The following is a 12,006-nucleotide window of genomic DNA, read 5'->3' on the forward strand; positions in this document are numbered from 1 at the left end:
ATATCCCCCCCCTCTTGCCACAGAGCTAGAGATATTTAGGACAAACTGAATCATGTCAGAGAGAATTTTTCTGAAGAAAAAGTAAGACAGTCTAACCCCTACCCTCCACCCCAAGGCATCAGCACACCATAGTGCCAACACCCAGGTCCTTGACACATATTTGCTGTGTGACATTCGGAGAAATTCCTCACCTCTCTGATGTTCATTCTGTCCATTTGTAAAATAAGACACTGGACTACATGACCTTAAAAGCTTCCTCAGTTCAAAGATTCTAGAATTCTATTTAATAGTAATCAAAGATAAGACTAGTGAGATAGTGAGTTATCTTTTTCTTTCCTTTCCCTTCTACAGAAAATTTGCAAAGACTAAGAAAAAACAACAGCACCCGGTGTTGGCAAACATGAAAAAGAATGGTCATCCTCTCATCCACTTTTACCGAAAAACGCAAATTGGATTATACTTTCTGGGAAATAATTTAAGCACTTTTTCATCAAAAGCCTTTGAAAAGATCCTTGGCATTTAATTAATTAAAAAATCACACTAAAGAATAATTAACAACATAGGCAAACATACAAAATTATTAACATAAGAAATTCAGAGAATTTTTAAAGTACAATAGAAGAATCAATGACTTCGAGTTGTGTTGCTGGAGAAGAGTCTTGAATATACCATGGATTGCCAAGAAAACAAACAGGTCTGTCTTAGAGAGAGTGAAACCAGATTTCTCCTTGGAGGCTAGGATTTTGAAGCTCTGTCTCACATACTTTGGGCACGTGGCCAGGAGAGACTGGTCCTTAGAGAAGGACATCATGCTTGGAAGGGTGGAGGAACAGCACAGGAGAGGAAGACCCGGGATGAAATAGATTGGCACAGTAAATGGGACATTGGGGGCAGGTGTGTCAAAATTAGTGAGATTGGTCAGGACAGGGCAGGGTTCAGAGCTGCTGTACATAGGGTCACTCTGGGTTGCAGGCAACTCAACAACACATAACAACAAGAACAACACATATTCACAAGTGGGCTTGCTGGAATTTGAAACACCAGTAGCCTAGCTTCTGGCACACAGCAACACACAAGCACAAGAGGATGACACACTGACAGATGAGTGCTGAGTTCATTTCAGCAGTTTCCAGACAAAGATTAGGAAAGTGGCTAGAGATTGACGTCATGACAAATTGGGCGGTGACAACTCAATGAACAGAAGTAGAACATTATCTCATTGAAAAATAAGCCTCCTAGGTTGGAAGGCCTTCAAAGTATAACAAGGGAAGAGTTTTCTCCTTAAAATAGAGTCAACCTTCATGACGCGAATGAAATAAATCATTAGGACCATCATTTGCTGATGTCGCACAACTCAAAATTACAAGAAACAGCTGCAGGCATCCATTAATAATTGGAATGTGCAATGTTCAAGTATGAATTTAGGAAAATTGAAGTTGTCAAAAATGAAATGTAAAGCTTGAAAACAGACACACTAAGGACTAGTAAACTGAAATGGCCTGATATTGGCCATTTGAACCTGACAATCATCTTGTCTACTCTTCCAGGAATGACACTATGAAGACAAACGGCATCACATTCGTTATCAAATGCAGCATTTTAAGATTTATCCTGAGCTAATAAGATAATATCCATCCACCTGCAAAAAAAGGAGTGGTGAATACGATGAGTATTCAAATTTATGCACCAATAACAAAGAAATTCATTTTTACCAACTTGTGCACTGTGAAATTGACCAGACCTGCAATCAAGATGCATTGATAAAGGAGCTCTGGTGGCCTAGTGGCAAGAAGTTGTGTTGCAATCCCAAAGGTGTGTGGTTTGAATCCATCAGATGATCTGCTGGAGAAGGAGGGGCAATCTCCTCCTGTGCCAGTCAGATCTGATACAACAGTATGCAACAAGAAAAAAGAAAAGGAGAGGGGAAGATGCATTGATAATCATTCGTGATTGGAACTGCTGTTGTTGTTAGGTATTTTCCAGTTGAGTGCAACCCAGACCAACCCTATGAACAACAGATCCGAACTCACTCTATTCTGCACCTTCCTCGTACTTCCTGACACACTAGAGCCCATTGCAGCAGTAACTGTCAATCCATCTGGTTGAGGGTCTCCCTCTCCTTTGCCAACACTCTTCCTTTCCAGGCATCATGTCCCTCTCCAAGGAATAGCCTGTGCTAGTATCATGCCCAAAGTATTTGAGGTGAAGCTTTATCATCTTTGCCTTTAAAAAGCACTCTGGCTGCTCTTTCTCCAAGACATATTTGTTTTCTTGGCTTTCCATGGGAGGTTCAGCACTGTTCTCCAATATTGTAGCTCAAACGCATCAATTCTTTTTCTGTCATCTGTATTCACTCAGACACACAGCAAGTGATCAAAAAGATCATGGCCTGAATCAGACACATCTTAGTCCTCACACTGACATCATTATTCCTCAATAATTTGGAGAGGTCCCTAGCTGAAGACTTTCCCAGTGCAATATATATTTCCTGATTTTCTGACTCCTGATACCAAGGGTGTTGAATGTGGATCCAAGCAGGATGAAGCTGTTGACAGTTTCAATCATTTCTCCATCTATCAAGACATTGTCTATTGGTCTAGTGGTAAGAATTTTTGTTTCCTTGATGTTGATATTTAAGGCTATATTCTTTGACCTTCTGCAACAAATGCTTCAAGTCCTCCTCACTTTCAGCAAGCAAGGTTGTGTCATCTGCATAACACAGGTTATTGATGAATCCTCCTCCAATCTTGATGTCACATTCTTCTTCATGGAATCCAACTTCTTGAATAATTTACTCAGCATACAGATTGAATAAATATGGAGAGATAACACAACCCTGACACACTCCCTTCTTAATTTTAAACTATACAGTGTTCCCTTGCTCTGTTCGCACAGCAGTCTCTTTGCCTTGGTATAGGTTTTACATGAGCACAACTAAGTGCCCTGTGATTCCCAGAACGCAGAAGTTGAAAACAAAGAAGGAGGGTCAGTCTTTGGAAAATATGGCACAAACTAGAACAGAGATACCTTTAATGGCAGAACTTACAATAGAGATGGAAAGATGGAATTTTGTAATTTTCCAATATCATATTAGCTGGAATTAATTTTTCCCCAGCAGCATAAAGAGTAGTTCTACACACAGACCTCTCTAGATGGAAAACTGAGGAATCAAATCAACCACATCTGTGGAAAGAGACTACATAGAAGCTCAGCATCACTCATCAGAACAAGGCCAAGAGGCTACTGCAGAACATTGCTCATATGAAAGAACAAACTGAAACTGGAGAAGGTTAAAACAGGCCTAAAAGTCCTATTAGCTCTTGAACATATCCTACCTGAATTTAAAGGCCATCTCAAGAATAAACTTGGTGCATGGAACATTACTAACTGGAGATCAGGTGAGTGGCAGGAGAACATTAAGGATATCATACATTAAGGAAAAGGAAAGAAAAAAAAAAACCAAACCAAACCAGAAAGTCATTAAAAACAATGAAAGACCAAAATGAATGCCAAAAGAAACCCTAAAACTTGCTCTTGAAAGTAAATGAACTAAAGCAAATGGAATAACTGATGAAGTAAAAGAGCTGAACAGAAAACCAAGTATTATAAGGAAATGTACAATGATCTGGAGTGAAAAGGTAAAAAAAAAAAGACTTCACTTGGCATTTCTCAAGCTGAAAAAACTGAAGTAAACTCAAGGGAGCTCTGGTGGCCTAGTGGCAAGAAGCTGTGCTGCAATCCTGAAGGCACATGGTTTGAATCCACCAGATTCTCCTCTGAAGGAGGAGGAGCAATCTCCTCCTGTGCCAGTCTAATCTGATCCAACGGTACACAACAACAACAATTAAAAAAAAAATCAAACCTCAAACTGTAAGACTGAGGGATTCTTGTAGAGAAGGACATTGTACTTGATAAAGTAAGGAGGGGAGAGGTAAAAAAAAAAAGTAAAGCAAAAGAGAGTAGGACCTTCAACAAAATGGACTGACACAGCATCTGCAAAAATGGGCTCAAACTTTGCAGGAACGTGTGGGTGGCACAGAGGCAGGCACTGCTTCGTTCTGTCACACGCAGAGTCGCTCTGAGGCAGAACTGATTCCATGGCACCTACAACAATGAGCAGTATTGAGAATCCTGAGCAATGCACCAAAAGAAGACTGAAAGAATACCTAGTTTGCAGGGGGAGAACCCACGCCTCTCTGGCAGTTCAAGTCCACCAGCAGCTCTTTGGGAGAAAGACATGCAACCCCTCTGGTGCATTTTACAGTCTTGGAAACCCAATGGAGGATCAGCTATGAGTCGATTCTGACTTAAAGGCAATGAAGGGGTTTTTTGAGTACCAAAAAGAAGTGGTTAACATTCAGTCATTTCAAGAGGTAGCATATGATCGAGGACCAACAGAACTGAAGGAAGAGATCCAAGCTATACTGATGGCATTGGCAAATCCAGGGCTCCAAAACCGGCAGACGTCCAAGTGAGAGGTTTCACCAAATGCGTGCAACTCTAGAAGCACTTGTTTATCTTTGCCAAGAAATATGGAAGACAGTTGCCCTGCCAAACAACTCCAAGAGACCTTTATCTGTGCCCACCCATAGAAATGGGATCCAACACAACACAGAAATTATCCATTTTGCTGAAGATAATGAAAAATGTTTTTAGAAGCACTCTGACAGGAAACTACCACAAACTTAGACAGACAGACTCCTTAGAGGGCATGGAATGAAGGCTATCCTAGCTGCTGTCTGATGGATACTGGTTGAAAGCAGTGATTTATTGACTATGTAAAAAGCATTAAACTGTGTGGATCAGAGTAAATTGCAGACAACATTGCAAACAATGGAAATTCTCGAACAATTAACTGTGCTCACAGGAACGTATCCATTGACCAAGAGGCAGTCATTCAAACAGAGCAAGGGAATTATTCATGGTTTAAAATCAGGAAAAGTGTGACTCAGGACTGTATCCTTTCATGAATTCAGTCTATAAAATGAGCAAATAATCGGAAAAGGTGGGTTAAATGAAGATTAATGGAGTACTCGGATTGAAGACAAACTCATCCACAATCTTTCATGGTGAAAATGAAGAGGATTCGAAGCATTTACTGTGAGATCAAAGACTAAAGCTTTCAGGACAAATTTCACCTCAAGCAAGAAAACAAGAATCCTCACAGACAGACCAATGAGCAACATGACAAATGCAGAAAGACAGAGGTCGTCCGATTTCCTGCTACATGGGTCCACAATCAACACCTAGGAAGCAGTGGTCAAAATACCAACCACCACACTGAATCAGGCAAATCAGCTGCAGAAGACCTCTTGAAGGTGTTAAAACAAAAAAAGACGTGGGAGTCCTGGTGGCCTACGGGCAAGAAGCTGCACTGCAATCCCGGAGGTGAGTGGTTCGAATCCACTAGATGCTCTGCTGGAGGAGGGACAATCTCCTCCTGTACCGTCAGATCCGATTTGACAGTACACACACACACAAAATAATTTTAAAAAAAAAAGGCGTGACTGAGGAGGAAGATGTGCAGGCTTCTACCTCAGCCTTCTACCCACGTGAAAGCTGAATGACCAATGAGGAAGGCTGAAGGAAAATCGATGCCTTTGAACGACAGTGATGAATAATACACCTCGTGCTACCGGAAGCCTGAACAAATGTGTCACAGAAGGAGTACAGCGAGGATGCTCCTGAGAAGCAAAGATGGTGACAACATTTCAGCTCACAAGTGACGAGTCCCTGGAGAAAAACATCATGGTTAGTGATGGAGAGGGTCGGCCAGCAGGAGGAAGGCAGTGCTGCTCAAACAGAGCTAAGATCCTGCTATACTGAGGACCTCTGAGCCGTTACCAACAGCACCTAACAACAACAGAAAGTTACAAAAAAATGACATCTACATGCCAGATTGCGTGGCTTCTTCCTCCTAAATAAATCTGGAGTCTGTTCTTTGCACCATCCCCACTGATTCCACCAGCTTATCACGATGATCGCTCCTGGTCTCAATTACCACCAATAACCTCCTCATCTAATCTTTGGACTGTAGCCAAGAACAATCTTTCCAAACCTACATCTAACTGTCTCTACCACCCCATCCCTCTCCTATGGCTCCCACTGATCTTGGAAAATGTTCAAATTCTTTCTCCCAGAGCCTTCAAGGTTTTAGGGGGGAAACCATCTGGGCCTGGGCTGCCTGGTCTGTACTATCTCTCACTGTCCCTGGCCTCCCTTAGAGGAGGCTCAGATCTGGCTTTGGCAGTTGGGTCCTATCCCAAGGCCCCTGCCAGGAGAATAGGATTTGACCTGACACAGCGAGATGCAGAAATTCAAGCAGAAGAACCCTGAGGTGGAAGGGCGGGACAGGAGGAGCCAGGTCACACCTGACCTAGAGGTGGAAAGAGCTGGGACCGAGGCATAAAAGGAGGCCTGGGCTCCATGACCACGGTGAGTCCTTGGCCCTCTCCTACTGTGACTTCTCTATCTGTACAAGGGGTAAGACTGCAGCTCTTCTCACCTGCCTCAGGATGAAGGAAGATTTGCATCCCAAGACCAGTTGTTATCAAGATAGGTTTAAAGAGTCCACTCAGAACTAGGTGTTAAACCCTTCACATGTCCTGAATCCCTGACAACTGTTCAAGGTCAACCTTTCTATGATGCTCATCTTCCAAATGAAGAAAGTCAAGCTCCATGAGAAAGAGAGACAAAGAGACAGAGAGACACAGAGAGACATAGAGAGAATGTATTACGATCTTATACATCTGGACCCCTGGACTCACTGCTCTACCCAGAACTCTGCCACCCAACATTCCCTCTATTCCCATTCCCGCTCAGGCTAACTTGCTAGAGCTCAAATACACTCTCCCGTTTGGTCCATGGTATAGTCGGCATAGGTATTTGTTGTTGTTGGGTGCCGTTGAGTCGAGTGGCAGGTGTTACAGATTAGCAAACTAAAGCACAGAGAGGTTAAATGGCTTATACCAGATCACAGAGGCTGAGTCAGGACCCAGTCCATTGCTCCAGGACACAGAACTCCGACCTAACAACAAAATCAACCTTTTCCACCCAGATGCTCTGCCCAGTGTTGTGTCCACATGCAGTCACTCTGTTCAGCCTTCAGCAGAGACAGGAGTGAGCCTGGATATGCAGGAACCATAGAAGCCATTCCCTTACTCAGGCCCTGCCCTGCCCTTGTTGGTTTATTCCTTGCCTAGATGGGGGTCCATGCTGTCATTCAGCCATCATCCCAACTCTCACACTTATCTCAAAATGAGGGCAAGATACAACCTCCCCCTCCGTGGCCAAGCAGAGCTCACTGGGAGGAGCAACAATAAGACACCATTTTTTATCTTACAGAAAGGGATGCTCCCAGGCTCCAGGACCACCCAAAAGCCAGCTGGTAACACCCAGCATCCCTGGACCCCAGCGACACCTAGCCAGGGGCCCACTCTCTGCTTTGGGCCACAAAAGTGTTGGCTGCCGTCTGCTCAGACCTTGCCATCCCTCCTTTCTCCACGAGCCTGCTGCATCTTAGGCAGCACTCTAGCATTCCGAAATTATAGCAGAAGAGACTCAAGGTTGGCAAGCAAGGTCAAGGCTGACCAAGACAACCAGGAGAAAGTGAACATCCCTAAGTGCGAGAAAGAGGATCCCTGGAGGTGCCTGTAATGTAAGGGGAGAGGCTCAGGAGAGGGAGAGCCTGTCTGACTTAGCCCTAGCGTGGCCCCTGAAGCCTCTAGACGGATGCAGCTCAGACCACAAATGAATGGAGCTACAGGGCTGGGTTTTTTTGAACGACCTGGCTGGTTTCCACACAAAGGCAGGAGGAATGTCTCTGACATTGACAGCTTCCTTTCTGTGCCTGGCACAACAGGGCAAACAATAAATGATCAGCAGGGGTATCGGGGTGACTGCGACCAGTGAAAACAGAAACCAATCCAAGATTCAACCTTCCGGTACCTACTGTGTGTCCGCCCTGCACACAGGTCAAAGCAATAGGAAATTCCTCAGTGAAGTAGATTTAAGACCAATTCAAGAGGATGCTGAAGTGTGTGGTCAAAAGAATCATATTAATAACAATCCCTAACACTTACTGACCACCTACTACATGCTGGGTATTGAGCCTAATACTGTATGTACATTATTATGCTGACTTACTGTATGTACAGTATTCTGCTGACTTTTGAAAAATGTGGTATGAGTAAAAGTTTGCAGAGCAAAGTGGTTTTCCATTCAACCACGAATACATTTTGGTTTATGACAGTAATTACAATTGCTACATTTTAACAGCCTTCTTCCCAGTTCCTCTGATTCTCCTTTCCACCAGTCCTCCAATCCTGCATCTTCCTGGGGTTTTTTTTTTAGCTCTACCCCAGGGAAAATGCTGCCTTTTTGAGCTTATAGGAATGAGGTTCCACCAGGCACTATCACACCAACAGTCTGGCCACTTTTCTAATTTGAGTTTTGTTTCACATTTTTCTCCTACACACCCACTACCTTCCGTGACCCTCCCCCATTTCAGAGCGGGCAGCAGTGGAAGCCAGACACCACCTACTCCCTCTGGTCTCAGGGACATGGAGGTTGAGAGTCCCGTGATTCCTAAATCCTCTGGACTATTTTTCTATCCATCTCTGATTTTTTTTGCACTCTTGTTTGTGCCAGACAGGGGCAGAATGGCGCCTCAGATGGCTGCTTGAAAGCTTTTAAGCCCCAGTCGCTACTCATCAAAGCAGGATTATCCTGTTGACTCTTCTGATTCCTTCAAACTCAGCTACCACAATCATAGCCACTTTCCAGATGAGAAAACTGAGGCTCCATTAGATAAGGAGCCAGCCTATTAACCAGTCTAGGCCTCCCTAGGGCCTAGGACCAGAAATGCCATCAGCTTCAACAAGCTGGAAGCTAAAGTGGGACAGTTAAAGAAACCAGGTTGCTCGAAACATCAGCCATTGCTGTGCAAGTCTTGGCAGCAGGCCACCTCTACCCCTTGCTAGCCTCCCACTGCCCCGAGACACGATCTGTGCCAGGAAGGTGAGGATTAGCTTACAGGGCATTGACGATTAAAAAAACAATCTTATCTGCATAGGAGAAAAAAATAATCTGCTCTGCAGTGCTAAGCATGAAAGATAGAGGTTTTTAGCCAGACTGAATGCAGAGGTGTTTGGCAAAGGCCACATAGCTACAACGTTTCCCCTGCTTACAAACACACACCCATCACCACTACCAGGAGAGTGGGACAGTCTTTCCCATAGGGTAAGAGAATCACCACCAAGGATATTTTCCAGCAGCTGACCTGGACATGGACATTTGAAGCTTCCCTCTGGGCCCCTTCAAAGTTACAGAAAGCTATCAGCTGATCCTTACACCAGAGCTCTCCAAAAACTACAATTTGGAGCTCCCAGCTTCAAGAGCTCACAGCAAACATACTTGTCAAGGATGCAAAGTCCTGGGCCCCATCCCCCACCCCAAGAATCTCAACTCTAGGAGGGAGATCCAGGTACTTCCCTAATGAAAAAATTTTCCAGGAGACTCTGGCATCTGAGAGTTCTTCCTAAGTGGCTCCCCTTTCAACCCCTCTAACCAGAATCCCCTGCAACAATGAGCTGATGACTGCTCTCCATCAGCAGGAAGCCCCTCTAGGGGGTCTTAGAATCAAGCTGGAAGCTTTCTCTCTTTTGCCTGTTGAAAATCCTTTCATTCCAAAAATGTGGCCCTCCTAAGTGTCAGCTCATGGGGACTACTATGAGACAAGTAAAGGGCTAAAGCCCAGCCTTGAGGGATCCCACGTCAACAAGGGAGGCAGACAGCACCCACCACCTTCACCGGGCCAACCCTAATAAGGGCTTCTCAAAGGAAAAGTACCCGAACAAACTCTGCCCGATCAAAACTGTTCCATGTCTCCTAAGGCTTTTAAAAATAGCCCAGTACAGAGCCACATGGGCCCGCGCCTAACAAAGTCTTGTTGACTCAACTTCTCTCAAAGTTGACAGATCTGTCCCTGGAGAGAGAGGGATTGGTAAAATGACCACCTCAGGCTGCTTTCCACCAGAATCTACCACCATGAGTTACAGCAAAAATCAGAAAGTGACATACAGGGGGGGAAAGCTCCTCCAGATTCCCAGCATGAGCTCTGAGCCCAGCTTTAGAGCCAGAGAGTCCTGAGTTCAAGTCCTGACATCAGCTCATAAGTGACCACAGGATCTTAGTATCCTCATCCGTAAATGATGGTCACAGGAGCCACCAGGCACAGTGCTGGAGCAAGGATTCAGTGAGTATGTGAGGATGCAAAGAACTCAGAGCTCAATGACCAGGAAGCTCGGCTTCCTCTGGCTCCTGGGGATGCTCCTCGGCTCCACACCACGGTAGACATGCATGATGCAGCCAGTCTTCCATCACTTCCAGGGAAGCCCACGGAGCCTTCTGCCTCCCAGGAAGCCTCACCTGCAGCTTGTCCACTGGCAGCTGTGAACCACATGTGGGTTGAGAATAAAGGCAAGCCTAGCATAGATCACAAAACAGAAGCAATGCTGGGAAAGAGGATAGAAAGAGGGTGAACGTAGCCAAGGATGAAGTCCCTGGTTCTTGGATCCTCACCCCTTTGTAGGGTAGCTACTGGGGTGTGAGCTCCCTGCTGCAGAATTTCACTGGAGAAGAGCCAGTTTGTCTGTGGGGAAAGCCCCCTTTGTTCCACACACAGGAGGTGAGACATGGATGGAGATGAGGTGTGGGCTTGGGCGGACCTGTGGACGTGCTGGGAAGATCAATGGTGTTGGGGGGAGGTTATGGGGGTGGGTGAGCAGAGCTTGTGCAATGCACCACAGAAGCTGCTCCTATGCCTCCATGACCCATGGGGTTAGTGGTCAATCTGCTGCCTCCAGGACAATGCTGAGGGGCTAGTCCACACAGCCACCCAAGTACAGATTCTGGCCCAGGCCACTGCCCACTCGCGAGGCAGGAGTCCTTTAAGACTAAAAGGCCATGGTTCTCCCCAAGTCCCAGTCTCAAAGAAAGACAGTGTGTCCCGAGCCCAGTGCCACGAAGCCCTGCCATGCTGGGGCATTCATCTCGAGAGAGGATGCAGGAAAGGGCCTGCGATGGACAAATGGAGCTGCAGGGGGACTGGAGAGCTGTGAACCGGTTAGGGTTTCTGGGAAGTGAAAAATTCACAAGCTCTCCTCTTCTGGTGACCTGTGCTTGGGCGCTCACACCCGCCAGATCACCGCGCCACACGGTGAGAGCTCATTTGGCAGGTCTGATAGAGATGGAAATGTTAGCTGGAGCCAGAGGAGAATCCAGCCTGTAAACCCTGAGCCCCACAAGGTGTCCAGGACCTTTACCCACCTGGCAGCCGCCACCTCAACCTCTGACAAATCTCGCCAACATACACACACATACACACACGATCCGGGCCAGGGAGGGGGCGACAGGCCAATCTCGAAGCAGCAACAGCAGCAGCAGCAGCATCGTGATGCATGAATCACCCACCTAGCCCGGCTCGTGCCAGGAGGCTCTGCGCAGCCGGAGCCACTGCAACAGGGCGCCCCCTCCCCGAACCACCGCTCTCCCCCGCCCTCCGCAGCCGCCTTTGGACACTCCTTGCCTTTCCCTACAGCTCTCCAGAGAGGGGGCTGCAGGTGGGCTGGGGCTCACCCGCCCGGTCTAGGGGTGTCCCTGCGCACGCGGGCAGTCTCCACACATCTCCGGCTGGGGGTGGAGGGAAAGGCTAGAACAATAGGGCCAGGTGTGGGGCTGGGGGCGCGGCCGCGGGACTTAGAGGGGCCTGGGACAGAGGCAGGGGAGGGAATGAAGCAGGAAGGCGGCGGCGCCCAGGGCGGTGGAGAGAGGGATCAGAAGAGGGATTAGGGGTCTGGGGTGACAGCATGGTGGGGGAGGGGCGCAAGTGGGAAGAGGGGGCGCTGGGCGGGGGTCCCCAGCGCGCGCACTCACAGTAGGTTTTCCTGGTCAGCTCCTCCACAACTTCAGGCTTCAACTTGCTGTTGGATTTCCCCATCCTCGGCG

The 12,006-nt window shown here is 46.6% G+C and overlaps 1 protein-coding gene across 1 annotated transcript in view; it reads right to left on the reverse strand.

The window, feature by feature from the left end:
- The window catches only part of LOC102871389 (neuronal calcium sensor 1-like), a 72,214-nt gene extending 60,214 nt beyond the window's left edge, over window positions 1-12,000 (reverse strand). The window contains exon 1 of the mRNA XM_006892456.1: window positions 11,935-12,000. Coding sequence (XP_006892518.1) covers window positions 11,935-11,998 — 64 coding nt within the window. The 5' untranslated portion in view covers window positions 11,999-12,000. The remainder of the gene's footprint in view (window positions 1-11,934) is intronic.
- Window positions 12,001-12,006: the final 6 nt, after the last annotated feature.

This window comes from Elephantulus edwardii, unplaced genomic scaffold (assembly GCF_000299155.1).
Source record: "Elephantulus edwardii isolate Elephantulus edwardi_28Jun2011 unplaced genomic scaffold, EleEdw1.0 scaffold00116, whole genome shotgun sequence".
Taxonomy (NCBI): Eukaryota; Metazoa; Chordata; class Mammalia; order Macroscelidea; family Macroscelididae; genus Elephantulus; species Elephantulus edwardii.